Source organism: Corvus kubaryi, unplaced genomic scaffold (assembly GCF_017639235.1).
Source record: "Corvus kubaryi isolate FWS band 111438036 unplaced genomic scaffold, C.kubaryi_AGA036_p1.0 66, whole genome shotgun sequence".
Classification (NCBI taxonomy): domain Eukaryota; kingdom Metazoa; phylum Chordata; class Aves; order Passeriformes; family Corvidae; genus Corvus; species Corvus kubaryi.
In genome coordinates, this window is record NW_024582054.1 from 24,760,595 (window position 1) to 24,779,685 (window position 19,091).

Here is a 19,091-nt window from a genome sequence, read left to right on the forward strand (position 1 = left end):
GGGAGGCAGGTACGGAGAGTGAGCAGCTACTGAGTTGTGATGAGTAAGTATTGTCTGAGAAGGATAGGAGTGGCTTTGGTACATTGCTAATTATGAACTTGTTTCACCTGGGTTTCTCCTGGTGTAACCATAGGTAACTTATAGAAACTTACCATTTTTATTCAGCATATTCTAAAAATCAGATTTAGATAGAAGACTTAGCAGCTGAGTTCAGTGGGTCAAAACACTAATTGATCTACATCAGAGTAGTGTCGCAGAAGCTATGGAGACACATTCCCTAAACCAGCTATCAGTCTGCTTGAGGAGTAGAGCATTAGGCTGTGTGAAGTCCCCAGCAGACAGAATAATGCAAAGACAAGGAGGAGGGAAGGAAATGGATCAAAGGTGATAAGGCAGAGGTGGAGAGCAAATAAATATTCTGTTTATCCTCCTCATGCAAACTCTCCATTAATTTCAACTGGATTGCCTCTAGAAGACCTGCCACACTTAAATATAGACGAGGAAAGTGATTAGCAGGCAAAGTAAAAAGAGTGAAGTGTTGGAATCAGAGGAGATCTGGGATGATGGGATGATGAAGAGTACTGAAAATTTAATAGCAGATGGGGATTTTAAGCCAGATATACATATTTCTGAAGCCATCTTGTTCACACTTACATTTTAAGACTAGTGCTCAACATTTATCACTGCACCTCCTTGACTTCAGAAGCTACTCTGCCAGTGAACTTGATCCTGCACGTTCAATTGCAGCCATTTTGTCCCCAGGACAACTGAACATTCTGTTTATTCACACTTTGCTTTTATTGTAATTGCTTGCACATAGGTGAACGCAGGGCAATCTGATTGGGGCAGAAGGCAGAAAATGCAACTTTTCTTACTTTCACGGTATTATGTGAAAGTCCAGACAATGAAGTCTGGCTTCAGACACCCCGAAGTGTTGTGATAGGTGAGGAAAAGGGTCCAATTAAATATTTAAGTGGCCAGGCCCACTGTGCTGCTGCAGTGGGGGATTGATTACAGCTGGTGAAACCTGGTCTGCGGGGAGTGCCGGGCATGCGGAGGGTGCCACAGGGAGTGCGCTGAGGCGGCTGCGGCCATACTATGGTCAGCAGGGAATGGATTTGGCACTGCTTCTGCCTCTGCCACTGTGACTGCATCATCCTGTGCCGAATGTCTTGTAGGTGATGGAAATCTCCCCGCTGCCTTGCACGTCCTGTCCCTTGCATGCCGTGCTCCTGTGGGAGCTCTCCTGGGAAGGGGGAAGGGATGCTCGTGCCAGGGCGTTTTTGCATGGAGATGTTCTGTGCCGCCATCCTGTTGTGCTGGGAAACCACTTGCAGTTGTACTGCATTGATGGATCATTTTTCTTTAATTTGCTTTTAATTCTGTCAGGTGGGCAGTAGGAGGCTGAGATAATATTTGAGAGAAATGACCCATTAGGTTGAGGAGATGCCAGCATTAGTCAGGGCTGTTAAATCAGGAGAAGTCATTACAGCAAGAATGTGGGACGAAGGCTTCTGAATCAATGTGTTGGATTGCTTCTCTCTTCACTTGCTAGTGAATGGAATAGATAATGGTTTTAAAAAACAGATATGAACAAGGGCAGCATTTTATACCTGCTATAGTTAATGGGATATTTGCCTATTTTTTTCTCCATAACGACCTACCTGTGACTGTCAATTCCTGTTAGCTCTTCTGGAAATGAGGATTTGCAGAGATGAGTGGGTTTACTCTGGGCCTTCCTAGTTAGTGGGACTTCTGCTTCCCTTAAGCAGATAGCTTGGCTTTGGGTGTAAGTGTGAATGGGATCAGGTGCTGTATTTGAATATTTTGTTTATCTGTTTCATTTGTTAGACTGTGACTTAATTATCAAGGAATCCTACCTATTCATAATGATATCTTTACATGTGGTTTGTTGGGTTTTTTTTTTTTTTTCATAAATCCCAAAATATATCTCCATTTAGTTGTGTTTCATAGAAGAGTCCTCTTCTGTCCAGTACTCTTATCCAGGTGCAGGTACCCATCATAGTTGCCTTACAGAAATGTTGGGATTTAAATCTTGGTAAAATGGATCTTGTCTGGATCTTAACCATTAATTAGATGCAAAAAGTGTGTTTATAATACGGTGTTTTCTGTGTGCATGGTGCTTCAGTGCATGTATGGGCCCTGCTGTTCTCCACGTGGTGGAAAAGACTACCCTGAGGGGTTTGCTGTGATAGCAGTGGTGAAACAGGAAGGAGACACTTGAAAACAGAGAGCATTGCCTTGCAAGGTTGCATGTAGAGATGGGCCAAGAATAGGCTGTGGTGCTCTTGGTGCCTTGGGTGCTGCACCAGGGTACAGTGGGTATATATATACACTTCTGACCTAATGTGTCATAAATCCTATTGTTAGGCAAAACTAGAGATGATGTTTGACCAGCTAAGTGTGTAAATATCAGCTGATTGAACTGCTGTCCATGCCAGTGGCTGGGTGCTTTTTCCCTGTGACTTCAGAGATTTTCAGAGTTTCAATTCATCTCAAAAAAAAAGAAATTATCAAATCCCTGCTTTTTATTTGATGTAAAGAAATATAAGTGTGAAGTGGGAATGAACAGATGTATGCCCTTACTTGGGTGCAGACACACACAGTCACACTTAGCTAAAAGCAGATACTCAGTTTATATTTCACAGAATGGATGTGTGGGGCTTGAGACATCCAAGGGAAAGTGCTTTCTGAGCTCAGCAACGCTCCTACTGCAGAGCACGAGGCCAGCATTGCAGTGTCCCTGTCTCTGTTGGGACAACACCTGTCAAACTGACACTGGAGTGAAACAATTCATGTCCTCACTAAAACCAAATTCAGGAAAAAACTTTGCAATATAAACCATATCTTTAGATGGTGCGTATTGATTTCCACTCTCAGCTTCCTTGGAGCATCCCCTGCCTGGACTCTGGCATTAACTGAATGCCCATGCAGTGGTGGGGGGTGCCAGCTTCTCAGGATGGCACATGGTCTCAATTTTAATGAGATTCTGATGGTATTTGGTGTTTTTCTTAAAGCTCCATTACTGCCTAGAGGTACAAGATTATGAGCTAATCTTCACCTTTATTGAAATGTTTCAATCCTGGATGTTCAGGAAAATAGACTTGATGCACATTCTGAAAAACAATCAAAAAAAGGAGGGAACAGAAGTGCTCTGGGGCTTGTTTATTTGACACTAATAATTGTGGGGTTAATTTACTTTCTTTTTTTTCTTAAGCTAATCTCACAGTCCTGATTTTATAGATTGCTTTTTTACTTCTGGCACTGATTGACATCTTCTCCCATCATCTATCCTGAGCGTCTTCATAAGGCCACCAATATTGGAATTACACCCTTAGAAAGTCAATGATGCTTTTTTTTTTCCTTTGTTTTTTGTAATACAAAAAAAGTAAAATAACTCTCCCTATACTTTTCTATGCATGTAACATTTTTCTCAGAGCCAGAGGCAGCTCCCCTAACAAATGCAACTGGTCATCAACTAAGTTGGATGCTTACTTATCATGAAACTGCCTGTGGAAACAAGGCTCTTCTCTAAAGGCATCAGAGTGCCTGCACCAGCTCTGCCAAGGAGGGAGGTGCTGGCAGTCCCCCCACCCGGAGCTGCCTGGCAGGTGGCTGCCTTACCTACCTCAATTTCATCCACGCATAATTGAGCCGCTGCTGAATTAGTTCTCTTTTGCTCAGAGCTCAGCAAAGTAAACAGAATTCCCCTGGGAAGCTCCAAGTCCATCTTTTCCTGTCCTGCATGGAGGTTTCCTGCATTCATCTTGACAGAATTTCTCTTTGTTTCTCGGAGAGCCACCACTGCACAGGTCTGGTCCTGTCTGAGCACATGTGGCAGGCTCTGCAGCACTGGTGCCTGATCCAGTTGGATGTGTCGCCATCACCTTCCCTTGGGCTGCCATCCTCAAGGTCTGGTGCTCAAAGCACTTCCTCAGGAAACAGGAAACCAAGGTTCAGCCACTTCCCCTGCCCAGGCAGAACTGCAGCTTTCCTTGCTCACCTTCCCCCCACCCTGACAAGCTTGTGCTATTCTAGAGCAGTGTGTGTTTTATTCTTCTTGTCAGAGCTGAGCTGCTGAGAGGGAAATAATTTCCAGTTCTTACATGTTATGTTAATCAGTCACCAGATAAAATACAGGGAGTCCCATACCAGAACACATGGGCTCCTGTCCCTGTTGCTTGCCCTAACTATGGGGATGCATTCCCAACCACTCCAGGCTGCATTCTGGGGAACATGCTGACCCCAATAGCCCTGGAGCCACCTCATGTGAAAGGTTTCCTGTTTGCACAGTCACCTATGTGTATTTTTTAAATCTTTTTTAAAGCTGGTTGTGCTGGTTTTTATGTGAGAGGTAACCCGAATTGTGCTGCTGAGCTGAGGCCCTGTTGCTGAGATAGATGCAGCCGAGCCATGTCCTTTACATATTTACTATAACCCCTGCTGTCAGAGTGGAGTTGCTTGCTGCAGGAGCTGCTTTAGCACTGTCTCATCTGTATTGTATTCAGAAGGAAAAAGAATTAAGTTTTTCTCCACCAGCTCAACCAAGACACCAGCATGAAAAATTATCAAATGCTGTGTCAGTGCCATGATGAACAAACAACCAGGATCAAACAAGTGTCATCAAATTTTATGCAAAATAATGGAATTAACAGCTTCAGTAGTTGAGCCAAAGGCACACTGGTTTCCTGTTGGTGTGCTCAGTAGCACTTCTGGTGAATCGAAGATGGTTTCTTTCTAATCATCTTTCTGGATCTTTGCATGGCCTTTCTTTTTGGTAACTCTCCTCCACATCTCATGTCTTCCATCCTGCTCAGTGCACATGCACAGCTGTGTGGTTGTACATGTAGGGACCCCTACAATTCCATCTGTTGATTTTTCCTAAAAAAAAAAAAAAAAACAGGAAAAAACGGACTGTGCACAGCATATGCACCTGTACACACGTCCTTGCAGGAGGTCTGAACTAATGAGAGGGTAGGGCACTCCCATGTTTAATACAAGGCTTGTTTTTCCAGCTCTGTCACTGTCCTTAAATCTTATCTACATCAGAAAGTTTCAGCAGTGAATGTTAAATCAGTTTTTAGTTCAAATGAACAGACTTCATACAGACCCCCTGTGCTCACACTCTTACTTCACTTTAAGCAGGGCCTGTTTCATGTTGGATTAAAGTAATCTCGAGGTAAAAGATAAAAGCAAAGCAGTTGCAATCTTGGGAATGGTGCCTTTAATAGGTTCTAAGATGGGAATTTCTAGAATTCAGCTGGGAGTTGGTACCTGATAGACACTGCTCCTTATCCAGTGTGGTATAGGGTAAACTCAGGTTATGTAAAACACTACTGGAGATGATTTTAAGAGGATGTGTTTTACTTTGCTTTGCCACAGACTTACAGCACTTCTGGTCACCACGGAACAAAGAAGGGAGGTAGAGAAGGTTTTCTGGCACACAGAAATGCTCCTTTCCCTGCATTCTACCTGCCTCAGGTCAAACCAAATTTGGTCTGCATCAGAATAAGAATGCCTTAGGTGACCTTTTGCATAGTTTTGACTGCGTCAGTAGCAAATCTCACCTGTAGGTAAATTTCTGCAACCAAATTTTATTTGTGCAGACACGGCCTGGGTGTAATTGAGTCACTTCTGCCTCACAGCATTGGTGAAGCTTAATTAAGGCTGATAAAGTTCTTCGCAGTTCTCAGAGGAGAAGTTTGGTCAACGTCTAAATGATGTTATAGAAGGTATTTAATGTACTCTGTTAAAATGCTGCCGAGGCACCCAGCCTGTGAGTAACACTCACTGAAACTCTTTCTATTTCAAGTTAATATTTAATAGGAGTGAGGCAAACTGCCTGAAAGCAGGCTTTGTGACACTGTACCCAAACCCTCCCTTAGTGGGGTGTGCTCCCTCTCTCTGCCAGGGTGCCTTGCACGTCAAACCAAACAAGGCAGGAGCAGGACACGTGGAGTCCAAACCCCCTACCACGGGGGTGCCGTGGCAGTGTGGCAGCACTGAAGGGCCCATGGCTCTGCCCAGCTGCAGTGAGGGACTGCAGTGAGCAGTGATCCCTCTTCTCAGTCCTTCAACTCCCCATGGAAAGTTAGGTCTACCTGACCTGCCGTGACATCCAACTCTGGCTGTACTCACTTGGACCCGAGAAGTAGTGTAGGCACCCTGCTTTATCTACGGGCCTTATCTAGGCTAATTAGATCAGTGCTTTGTCCAGGATAATTGTCTCTAGTAATGAGTTTAAGGGAGTGTCTCTAGCACAGTTAGTCACCAGCGCTGTTGCTCCCATTCTAGCGCCCACTCCTCCGGATGCTCTATGGTGGCGTGTGGCAGTGCCAGGACATCTCCAGCACGTGCAGTCCCCACTAGGAGAGAGCAGGCTGAGGTCCTCGGGGCAGAGGCAGGTGTTTAAAGTGCTGACCCAGACATTGCTCAACAGCGGCAAGAGAGCTGAACTTACAGGCAGGCTGTGAATGGGGAAGTGGTGGCGGATGGGGACACAGAGCGCTTCCCGCTCTGGCTGAAGTGGGGACAGCACCCACAGGGTTTCACACCTCACTGTGGGGCTGGCCTGCCTGGGGGCACTCGGGAGTCGGGCAGCAGCACCGCCGGGAGCAAAGAGCGCCAAGGGCACAGGGGGGAAGAGGAGGGGTTATGGCGAACAAAGCAAAATACACTGCCCGGCTGAGTCCCAGCATGGGTTTGCACGCTGGCCCAGGCTGGACCTGAACAGGGACGATTGGATTGGCATCGGTCAGAAATGCTTTCAGCAATGGATATCTTGGGGTTTTATGACAGAAAATGCCAGTTTATTTGAAAGATATTGCTGTTGGAAAGAAAAGCTTTGCAGAAACTTGTAATCTGGAATGATTTCGTCTGTTCTTGTCAGGATAAGCAAGTGTTTATGTCACATTGCCAGAATATAAATGACAGGTCAGACCTGATGGCTGAACCTGAGTCTCCCACAATCCAAGTATATGCTGGACTTATCAAACAATGAGGGAGAGCTGTCTATCTGACACCTCTTTTGCTCCCATAATCTGCTGAAGGTTTGTGTTTGTTTGTTTGTTTGTTTGAGGTTTTGGGGGTTTGTATTTTTTTCACGAAATCATCTTGTTTTTCTCATATGCAAAGCAAAAATTTTCAGTATCATGAATTTTAAGCCCATATATATTTGTAATTCAGTTCTGACTCTGGACCCTTTCCTTAGCCCACCACTTTCACCACGCTGTCCCGTAAGCACCATGGAGGCTGTAGGAGTTGCAGAAACCCCAACCAGGGGCTGCTTCCAATGTGTATAATAAATGAGAGTGTGTTAGATTGGACCTGCTGTATTGAAGAAGCACGAAATCCTGGTTGCTCAGCCAAACAAATGGTCCTCGTTTCGACATTTTCCTACGTGTATGCAGTCAGCGTTGCTTGCAGTTGTAGCGAAAGTAAAAAAGGGAAAAGAAACATCGCTTGGAGCTTCCCGGGCAGGAGAGAAAGGATGGCATTGTTCCTGTTAGTTCGTGCCTTCCTGGCACAGCTACACCAGAGTGGAAGCCGGAGCATGGGTTTTCTTTCAGGGACAGCTGTGTTCCAGGTTTATGGCTGGCCGCCGTTCCAGACGTGGACATCTCTGCGCAGCGGTGCAGGAGCAGCCACCGGCACATGGAAACCTCCACACCCACCACAGAGCAGTGCCCCGTGCCAGGAGTTCCCCCTTGCTGGCTGTAGGGACAGCTGGGGAAGGGCAGAGCGGCCGCTGGGGTGGGGCTGAGCAGGAGGAGAAAAAACAAACACGGAAAAACATCTGTGTGCTCCCAAAGTCTGCCTTCAGCTGAATCACAAGATGCTGATATAAAAGCGTGGTTTATTATTGCAAAGCAACGAAGCGAGGAAACACAGACATTCGCAGAGTTATCTCCTGAGTTAATTAGTTGTTAAAAATGTGGCTCACAGCAGCTGTGAGGCTGCAAACGGGTCAGTAACAAAACTGTTTCTCCTGCTTATTGTGCTGAGAAGGGCTCTTCTCTGTGAGGCTGTTCCCACGGGCTGCCAGGGTCAGAGGCAGCTCACAGGGCAACTAGAGAAGCATCTTCAAATGAGGGTGGCATCACCAAGAGCACTCTCTGTTCATGTCTGCTTCTGTCTGAGAAATACCTAAGAATGTGGAGAGGAATTAAACCTAGAAATGCAGTTGAATTTAAACCCTCTCAGCCTCACAGCTGTCTGCCGTACGTGCACAGCAGAGCACACATGTACGGAACCAAGCATGAAATTAATCCCTGCCTTCCGTGTCTGTGAGCTGGGGCTGAGCAGGCTAAGAGCTGTCCCTGGCTTCCTCACGTGTAGTTTCTGATAAGATCCTTGCTACACCCTAAACTGCTTTCATGTGAGCCGCCTGCTTTGTGGTTCCCAAATACTTGCTAAGTTTTTCCCTGAGGCTTGCTTCCCAAAGCAGTCACCTGCTCCCCCACGTTCATTGTTTCCTGTGATCCTTACAAAATGTGGCATTTCTGTGTAAACAGTTTGCCAAAGAGCTATGATAAACAACACTAAGTTGTCAGTCATGACTCATTAAAGAAGTGAACTGTCTTCACTTCCTGCCCAATCATAGGATATTTTTAATTGTCAGAGCTTTTGACTTAGTGGTTGTCACTGGCTTCATTTTTGGGAGACCCAAAATTAGAATACCCAGGCCTGGTTTTCAGAAAGTGCTGTGTACCCTTCAAATGTTAGTCCTTAAACACATTTCAAAAACATGCACGATTTCCTCAGGATCAGTCAATGCTCTGGAATTTCTGACTATGATGCATTTTTGCCATCTTTCCTGTTTTCGTAGTTTCTAAATTGGTTTTCAGATAACATTCAGCCTGGCAGTAATACATAAAGAATATAGAGATAAATGCGCTTAACAATTTGAGAGTGACATATTTAGGTTTGTAAGTGTTTAATTCTGATTTTCTTTTGTTGGATAACTTTTAAAGGGTGAAGTTTTACATTTGAAAATGAAAAAATAAGGAGGCATAATGATTTCCTGCACATAACTGATCTCCTAACTTTATCAGGAAAATTGCTGTTGGATTTAATAAAAGTCTTAGCTGTTTAATCCCAGTTGAACCCCACCTCTTCAAGTCAATGGAACAGTCCTCCTTGTAATAAATGCAAGACCACTTAATGTTACTAACAGTTACTTTTATTTTCAGAATAATTGTTTCTTTCTGAAAATGGATGTAGTGTGAGTGTCCTTGATTAAATGTTCGAGAACAGAGGTTACATGATCAATCAAGAGAGGAGATGTGACTGAAATGGTGACATGCACAGTCAGTTTTTTGTTGGTGGATGCCAGTGAAAGCTCAGCTTGATGTGGATCCTCCAGAACAGAAGCAGCATCCTCCACAGCGTTGTAAAAAGAAAAGCCACCTTTGTAAAAGGCTTGTTTAATTTTGCATGTCTTTGCAACTTCCATCAGGCAGCTTTTGATGCCAGCTCAGCATCAGAGCAGCACAAGTTAGCGTGTGTGCTCCCAGACTCAGCAAGGTGGTTGAGTTTCTGTTCAAGCACAGAATAATCCCTGAAGGATGGAGCTGAACCATGCCAAAGCTAGAAATGCATCCCAGTGTGAGGCACTGTCCTTCTACAGGACAACTTTTGCAACACTGCAGGTCTTCACCATCACTGAGGGATTAGTATGTAATCTACAGCGACTGTGGTGCCAAGTTTCTGGACAAATCAGCTTCCACATTTAGCCACTGGACTCTCCCAGTGGGACTAAAAATGTACAGGAGGCAGTGATTTGTCTAATAGGAAAAAAAAGAGCTAAAAATAATAATAAAGCAAAGAAAAGACAATAATGCTTGAGGTTTATCTGTCATGGTAAGATGGAGAAACAATCTGAGTGGCACTGTTTTTTGGAAGTCAGCCACATTTGCTTTCTTAATAGCATCCTCTTATTTTTTTCTGTAGGTCCAGCTGCCCAGCGCCAGATCCAGAATGGTCCATCTCCAGATGAGATGGAAGCACAGAGAAGGTGAGTTAATCAGCTGAGGCAGAGTTCTAGTTTGTGACTTGGATGAACATGCAGTCCTTTGTTCACCAGTAAGCACTGCTCTTTTAACTTGTATATGTTTTAACCTGGTTCTGAATGTTTTGTAATTATTGCTAATGATTCTGTAATGACTTTTAAAGGGTGAAGTGAGCCAAAGTTCATGCTCTAGGTAAACTCTTTGCTTGGTAGCTACTCAGGAGTCTTCCTGCCTCCAAAAACTATAAGGAAAGTGTAGGGAAACTAGTTTCCTGCACCTTTATGAATAACTGTGAAGGATCTGAGATTTAGTAGGGATTTACCCATAACTGTTAAATGGGTCAGCAGTGATGATATTTCACCTGAGATTTACCTGGGGATATCAGAGCTATCATAAAGGTCAGAGAGCCCCAGCTCACCCCAAGGCAGGCGGTGTCACCTCTCCCACTGCCTTCCTGAAAAACCTGATCCAGCTCTTCCTTTAACCAGAGGAAGTCACTGATTCTGCAGACCATATGTAATTCAGACCTCCAGTTTGGGTGTCTATTCCGTGCATTTAAAATGTGAGCAGCTTAACTATATTAGAATAAAAATACTTTATTTATTCTTTTTTGTTTAGAGACAGTAAAAGCCCTTTGGGTAGGTATTATTTGACTGCTACAGGGCACATGGCCATGGGAAAGCTTCTTTTGCTCCACTGGAGTGGAATAAGATATGCCAGTAGATGCAGTTAGATATTACTGCATCTGCACTAGAGGACTTTCAGCTTTAATTATGCTGATGCATTCTTTAAGCAGACTGAATTTTAAGCCTAGGGGGATTTTTTTAACATCTTATAAGCAGGCAAGGAAATTAAGTTACAGTATCTACCCTGCAAATTTGTCTGTTTAAAAGGTTTTTCAGAGACCTTTACACAAATGTTTAAAGAATATCTTTTTAAGTCAGAGTGTAATTTGTCCTCTCTTGTACTTTACTCCTTGCATACTCCTTAAGTAGCCTTGTGCCAATCCCAGGCTTTATTTAGTTTGACTGGAATAAATTTGACTTCCTAAGAGTTTAAGAACTTCTCCTTTTAGCATGTGTAGGAGGGTGCATTTGGCACATATAAACTGCTTCTGACCAAGGTCAGAAAGGACTGGTATGAACCCCAGTGACTTCAAGTGGCAGTGGCTAACCCCTGGTTTGGGTTTTTTGCACCCTGCACCTCAATCTGTTCTGCAGCAGCTCTAATGATTTGGGAGTGTCTTACCCATATTTCTTTCCTGGTCTGTCAGACTGGAATTTTCCAAGTTGGTTCTCTAGATAAACCTAGAATTTCCACCAGGTTTAATCAGGAAAATGTATGTATCAAATTGTTCGTCATCATCAAATTTTGCTGATAAATGCCAAGCTAAGGTAGGGGAGAGTATGCTCAGGGAATTCCTAGTACATGTGTTTACAATTGAAATTTTAGCAGTGCAATTGATGCTGTTGTATTCGTAACAACCAAGAAAGAGCTAGGGTATGTATCAAAGTAAAGATTTCTATTTATTTGGTTTAAAGTGTCATAGCTTAAATGACACCAGTTGAATCAACCAACTAAGACTTTCTCAAAACTCACTCACCTTTGCACGTATGATAATTTTCTCAGAAACCTGCAATTTTCTGGAAGTTGCATGTATTGCATGTCCTGAGCATAAAACTTCTTTAGGATTGATCCCTCCACAGCAAAATCATGTATTTTCCTGTCCCATATATTGAACTAGAATTGAAACACGGAAAATCTATTTGCAGGTTAAGATATTCTTTCTTTTCTGCATAATATAACTTTATTTTTATGGACTATCTTTTAAAAGCTTCTATTGGTATATAAATAAGATAAAATTGTTCAGCATTGCAGACTTTGGAAAGTACAAGTAAAAATGTAACAGGGTGTCTTAAAATACTGTGCAAGGAGTCAAAATAGAAATGTTGCTTAGAGTTGAGCTTGCTTTACTGTACAGACCATGAAGTAAACTGCTGAGAAAAGAGAAAACTGCACAGTGAAGACTGAGCTAAAGATAAATGAAGCTAATTAAGGCAAATTTGACCTAGAAACTGTGGAAGAAAATGGTAATAAACTTTATTACCAAGTGCTTCAGCAGGGTAACTTCAGAGTTGTATTTTAATATTGTTGAAGTCTTTAGTCCACATCCATGCACATATCCATTGCCAAGAAGCCTGGCAAGCAGTCTAGTTTTTAGCTATCAGTTTCTTTAAGAGGAGCCAGGTGAGGGTGGGTTTGTGGCGGGGGTCAGGGACATCCGTTCCCGCAAGAGTGCTCCAGTGTGCAGGAGCAGACCTCTGCTGATGGGCCCTTGGAACTGCACATCCCTGCAGACCTGTACCAAGCCTCTCCCTGGGGGCCAGCAGGCCTGGGCAGCACGGGAGCTGGCAGCTCCTGGGGGGAAAGGTGCCAAAAGAGCAGCAGTGCAGAGCTGGGATGGGTATTTGCAGGGGAAGCTCAGTGGTGCTGGTGGTGGTGCTGGTGGAACAGGAACAGCTGTGCTGGGGCTGTCAGCCGGACTGGACAGTGCTAAAAAGGGCTTCAGTGTGCACCTGGACAACAGAGGCTTTGTGCAGTCAGCACCAAAACACAGATCAAGCTTTGCTATATTTTCATTCTAACTGTAAGTGCTTTGGACTCCTGATCCATAAAAGACTGGACTGTGTCATTTTGAATATTTCCTTCCCTGGATGTATTCAAAAGCTATCTGGACAGAGTCCTGGGGATTGTGTCCTCCAGGGGATCCTGCTTGAGCAGGGAGGCTGGACTAGATGGCCTCCAGTGGTGCCTTATCCCTTATCCAAAGCGTGATTCTGTGATTTTATGTGAGATGCCTCTTACTCCTTCTTTGCAATGCTCATACACTTCAGGTTGAGAGCATGCATGTTTGCTGTGCTCTCCTGGGCCTTGGGCATTGCCTATTCCTTGTGCAGAGCCACTGAGGAGTTACCTTAAATGGATCAACCAACCCCTGCAGTGTCTGGTGCATGCAGGGCTATGTCCTGGTTAAGCTTCCCAATGTGTGAACTGGAACTGGCTGCAGCCAGGACAAGTGAAATCAGACCCACCTCCACCTCACAGGATCAGCTCTTGCCCCAGACACACAGTGCTTCTCAGGGTATAAAGCTTTTACTCAAAATTATAAAGAATACCTAATGACCAAGGGTTTTTTCATTGCTGTTTTAGACAAGTGATGGAGCAACAGCAACAACGCCAGGAATCGCTGGAAAGAAGAACCTCTACCACAGGCATGTATCAAATCAAGCAGATACAGTCTCTCCCTGATTGTCTCCTCTTGCTGTTGTCGGGGTTTGTGGGTGATGTACAAGAGCTAGACTGCTAAAAGTGGTTATAGTTATGATTACATTTTAGAGATTAGATTTTCAGCTAGAGACTTACACGCATTCGGGCATGGTTGTGTTGTTTTGCAGGGGCTCAGGTCTGGGGCATGCAGGTGGAGCTAGGCAGGTTTTGCACTTGGCAAAACTTGTACAGCTGAGGGGCATTTTTGGTGTTCTGAGGGGGCCTCCCCATGCTTCTTCCACACCCCTGAGGAGAGCAGGTAGTGCAGCCACCACAGGAGTGACTCCGTGTTTCCAGGGGACGTCAGCACGAAGGAGTTGATGTGCTGGACGTGCTCAGGCACTCCCCATTGCTCTGCAGCACAAAGCAAACTACAGCACAGAGGAAGATACAGCTCTAGATGTTCTTCACTGGGGATTTTGTGATCATGAAGTCTTCTGTGAGCTTAATGGAAAATATATATATATTTAATGAGCTTACAAAAATCTTCTATAGCATATTAAGTTGCACTAAGTTGAGAGAAGAGATGACAGGAATAGTTTATAGCTACAAAGTATAGCTTTGCCTCTGAAAGGCAGCAGAGCAAGCAAGCCAAGATGGCCATCTTGTGTTTGGGCTTTGGTTTGGGGCAAGTTTTTTTCAGTTAATCTGGCCACATAAGTGAAATGTTTTTCCTCAGCTGTTAAACTTCTTAGTTTTTGACTAGAAACCAGCTCAGACATAGACATATGCCTTCAGTGACAGAAAGAGTTGAACTCTTGTTTCAGCAGAGATTAGTGTGCTGTTCTGTATAGGGAACTTAGCCAAAATCCTGCTTTGGCATACACAAGGAGTGGGTCCTAGGGGGTGCTGGCTGTTCCCTCTCTGCCTATAGGGTGGCCACCTCTGTGTTCAGCATGTCACTTGCACCTGTCCCTGGTGCAAAGGTGATGCTCGTGCTCCTGACTCAGATTCACGTGGGGCTTGGAGGAGCCTCACTGGCACCAGAGCATGCAGCCCATCCCGTACTGCCAGGGTTCTGCTCTACACACCCCTCTGGATCTGCTGAGGGCTGGAAATCCCCAAGCTGGTGCCTGCACCATCTCCTCTTTGCTTTGTTTGAGTTTCTGTTTGCGTTTACTTAATGGTTCCTTTTCCTCTGTTCCACTTTGCCTTGGTTTCGTTCCTTCCTGCATACCCACCTTATTCTTTTCATTTGTCTTTTCTGTTCTTTTAGTTTCCACCCTTCAACCAAGCATATGCTCTCCCCCCTGTCTTCCCCAGTCTCCTTCTCCCACACCTAGTAACTGCAGTGCTCCTGCCTCTGGTGTTGTGCTCCCCCCATTACCTCAAGCCAGCGCTGTCTCTTCAGCACCCATTGCCCCTGAGGTCACTAGTCAGTCCCCTTTCCTATCCCAGCAGAGAGCCAGAGAGCCCCCACAATTCCTGCACAGGCACTCGGTCTCTGAGCTGCCAGCAGCCCCAGGTTCCTCCCCTCCACCCTGCCCAAACAGCAGGACTGTCATGCCAGGCATCAGGCGAACCTCGCTGTCTCCACCACCTCTCCATCCTTCCCATTCTCCCTTTCCGTCTCACCAGCCTCTCAGGGGCTCTTCTCTTTCCTGCTCTCCTCAGTCTTCTGCTCCCTCTGCCACAAATGCACCATCTCTGCAGAAGGGTGATGTCCTGCAGCCACGTGGTCCCACCATCCTGCCTGTGATTCCTGTCCCACCTGACAGGGCCAAGGCACCCACAGATAAAGCAGGGTGGGAGACCTCAGCAAATGTACCCCTGAACGGCCATCCTGAAGAACAAATTGCTTTAGGTCCCCTTGGAACCCAGGTGAAAAGTGTGGATGGGTCCTTCTTTCCACACCTAGGAGCTGCACCCTGCTCCCCGCTGCCCACCATCGCCAGCCCCCCCAGCTCCTCTGGCCAGGCTCCCTCCCCATCCTGCCATCTGTCATCCTGTCCTGCACAGCAGTGGTGTCAGCCCATGTCACACTGTCTTCCATTGCCTCCCCCTCACGCTGCTGTGTCTGAGGTGGCTATGCCCAGGAGGATCCCTCCTTACATGACATCATCAGCCATTGCCCACTTGAGTAAGTACTGATTGTGATTGAGTTGCAACCTGTGTAAAGCCTCAGCTGTCAGCTATTCAAAAAGCCTGGCTGGCACTACCCCTGACCAATAGAAAAAGGGCTGAGAGCCCCAAAGCTACCCCTGTTGTATGTGATTTCTGACACTGGGGTGCAAAAATACCAAAATCACTCCAGACCGGGCAAAAAGTAAGAATTACAGAACCAGGACCCTGTATATGGGTTGTTGCAATGCATATTCCTACTGTATTATCCCAGACCAAGATTTTTGTCATTTGGCAGAGTCAAATTGTTTCAAAGAGCTTCATATAGAACCTATTTTCAGCTGGTCCAAACATAGTGGATGGGCTCTTCTGAAGCTGGAGGCCAGGTCTGTGGTAGGTTTCTTGTCTGTGTAGGAATATTGGTAGAGGTGGTGATTTTTACTCCTTTTGTTAAGTGGTATTTCTGTTACCAGTGAAACACAGAATATGGATTTTGTCTAAGATACCCAGAATCCCCTGTGGTTGTGCAATTTATTTAATTCAAGAAACTCTCTTCCTGGTATTCACTGCATTTATAGTTGTGGGCTTGTCACTGTAACTATTCTAGCAAACTTTTCTCATTGAAGGTAGATCAAGGGCTTGGGTCTGGCCACTTTGCATACGGTCTTGATTCCTCATGCCTATCTAAAGCCTGCGGAGTGAGAACAATTGCAAGCAATGCCTATTTGCAATTCAGAGCATATGTTTTGTGACTTGGCTCTATTCAGGTTTATAACCACATTTAATGCTAAAGTGGTGTGCCTAGAAAAGGAAGAAAACTAAGACATTCCCTTTTACTTTCTGCTAAAAGTATTACTGCAACCTCTGGAGGCTCAGTCCTTCAGCTGATGTAAGTCCTTGAAATCCACTTAGTTCAATAAAGTTATTTTAAACTCACATCAGTCCATTATTTTGACTCAGTTCAATTTTTGCCTGAGGCTGGCCTCTAATTAGGTGGGTGTAGTTTTGCAATTACAATTAAATGTACCCACAATGAATTACTAGCTATTATGTTCATGAGCAAAAGAGGGCTTGAAATGTTTAAAGTATTTCTAATAGCAGCTATGGTTCATTTCAAGAATGGAATTGGGAGTGTGAAATAATGGCAGAAGAAACCACAGAAATAAGGCAGTATTATAAGAAAACCTAGATAAGAAGAGAAACAGGCTGTTAATGTTAACATGGTTTCCAAATGTTTCTCAGTCAAAACTCACCTGTCTTTCAAAGTAACACTTCCTGAACAACTGAACCCGTGAATGTGTACCAGGAGCAGCCTGTTCTGACAGGATGTACACAGGGAAATACCCTAGGGGAGATGTATTTGTTCAGCTGACCTGTTACAGACAGGTGAAACACTGCAATGGAGTTACCACTGTCAGCCCTTCCAGCAGGCTGCTGCTGCTGCGAGGAGCTTAGCTGAACCTCAGGGTGCTTGAGCTGGAGTGTCCCCTGGTTATTCTGCAAAACTGGCTGAGGCCACACACCTTCTGCATGACAGAAAGAAGGGTGTGTCCCTGTAGCCCACAATTCTCCTGGAAAGCTGATGTTAACCAAAGTCCATGGAGTTTATTATCTCCATATAGAGGGCTGTGGGGGAAGCAGAAAAATATGCCACTTATGAATTGGGAAGCATTGTGTTCTGATTCTGACACAGAATGAAATACTAGCCCAGCCAGGGAGGAGGGAGAAGACTGCTCGGCAGTGACAGAGTCTCACAGGAGGGCACAACTGTAGCTGACTGACCAGTGATACAACTACCTCTTCCCATTCTTCCACGTGCATAGTGCTTCCTTGCATTGACCACTTGTCCTGGAGTCAGGCCGTGGCATTGGGAGTGGGAACATGACCTTATCTGTGAGCTGGAGGAGATCGTGCTTCACATCTAATTCCTGTTCTCTGCATTTCAGGCCCAGCACTTCCACCTGGCCACCCCAGTGGTGCTGCTGTGATCCCTGCTTCATCTGGGGGGCCCCCACCTCCGCCACCCCCCCCAGTCCCTCCACCACCCATGGGAGCCGCGCCCCCCCCACCGCCCCCACTGCCAGCCGGTGCCGGCCAAGGGGCTGGCGCTGAAGATGGGTCAGTGTCAGGGCTCGCAGCAGCTCTGGCTGGTGCCAAACTAAGGAGAGTTCAACGGGTAAGGAGGTGGCGCTGGGACTCCCCGATGGGCTCTTCTCTGCTGCGGGAAAGCCTGGCACAGCTTGGTGTAATGGTCTGCAAACCCAGCGTGAAACATGGTGAAACACGCTTCAGCTGACCATTGGGTGAACTTTTAAATGTGAGTTTGCAGTGCAAATAAAGCTGAGCAGGAAATGTTGGGTAGAGTTTATGCTCTTCAGAGCATATTAGTTAGAAAATGGCTGTGACTTCTCACATTGCCAGGATTTCATTTCTTCGACATAGTCCACCATTGTACTACATATTAGTGTTTTCACTTCTTTTAAGTGGTTAAAACTACACTATACTTACAAAAACCAGTGTACACTTTTGAGGCCTCATGTCAGTAGCTGTCCACTTAGGTAAGGGTTGCTTAGCCATGCATAAACATAATTATGAACAAGCAGCACTGTGGGTTTTTAATCATTTGCCCATATGTTTGCGTCACCCAGATCTGTCTTGGTTTTAGTAACATTCATGTGGGTCTTCTTCCCAAGGCAGAACACATCCTATCTCTGCTTTTGGGCTGTGATTGTGATTGCTGTTCCTAACACTTGGGAAAACTAGTCATTAAGGGCGGGGTTGTAAAGCAAACCTTTCATTAATTCCAATCATTATTTCTCTCTTAAGCCAGAAGATGGTTCAGGAGGGTCCAGCCCCAGTGGGGTCTCTAAGAGCGATGCCAATCGAACAAGTAGCGGAGGAGGCGGAGGAGGACTAATGGAAGAAATGAATAAATTACTGGCAAAAAGGTTTGTACTGACACCTCAAGTAAGCCCCATGAGGTCTGCAGCAAACTGTGGAACAAGGTGCTGTCATTTTTGTGGTTGGTAGCAGGTGCTTCTTTGCAATTGGATAGGTCCTGCTTAGATGTTGGTCGCCACTATTGCCTGACTTTAATGCAAAAGGTGTTGCAGCAATGATACCTGGCAGGGCGTAGCTGCTGCAGCAGATCCTGCAGCTTAGTACCTTCAAAGTTGGTGGTAAATACATCCTCTGGGCTTTAGCCATTTTACTGGATCTGTTTTCAAAGTTACTGTTTTCAGTAAGAGTAAACAATGAAAGGAACTTAGGCAAATCGTTCTTTACGCAGCACAGTCAGGATGTTGAGCCCAAAAATATAAACACAGGTGTAATAAAAGGACAACACCTTGGCAGATAAACTATTGGTTCTCAGTGTGTTTCAGACAGACTAGCCAAGTTATTCTCCACTGAAGCAAATTGTGATTATCAAGCTACCAGCTGCTAAAAGGCAGTTGATTTTTCCGATTTTTTTCTCTTTTCCCCTGATTCCATCAGTAATGTTCTTTCAAACTCCCAAGTTCCCTAGCGTAAGATGCTGTATTTTTAGATCTAAATTTTTTAAACTTATTAATAGTGAAAGAAGAGGATGAATAAAATAATGAAGGGTAAGTACAATTGTAGGGTGCACAGAGATGGAGTTTCTAAATAATATTATCTTAGTATAAAGACAGT

At 45.0% G+C, this 19,091-nt stretch overlaps 1 protein-coding gene across 10 annotated transcripts in view; it reads left to right on the forward strand.

The window, feature by feature from the left end:
- The window catches only part of EVL (Enah/Vasp-like), a 121,377-nt gene that overhangs the window by 92,625 nt on the left and 9,661 nt on the right, over positions 1–19,091 (forward strand). For 7 of the 10 annotated variants that reach the window (XM_042047947.1, XM_042047950.1, XM_042047951.1 and 4 more), the window contains 5 exons: positions 9,973–10,036; positions 13,242–13,303; positions 14,575–15,438; positions 17,366–17,595; positions 18,246–18,367. In XM_042047947.1, the coding sequence (XP_041903881.1) occupies positions 9,973–10,036; positions 13,242–13,303; positions 14,575–15,438; positions 17,366–17,595; positions 18,246–18,367 (1,342 nt within the window). The remainder of the gene's footprint in view (positions 1–9,972; positions 10,037–13,241; positions 13,304–14,574; positions 15,439–17,365; positions 17,596–18,245; positions 18,368–19,091) is intronic. The other 3 variants (XM_042047955.1, XM_042047953.1, XM_042047954.1) reach the window with 1 other exon arrangement.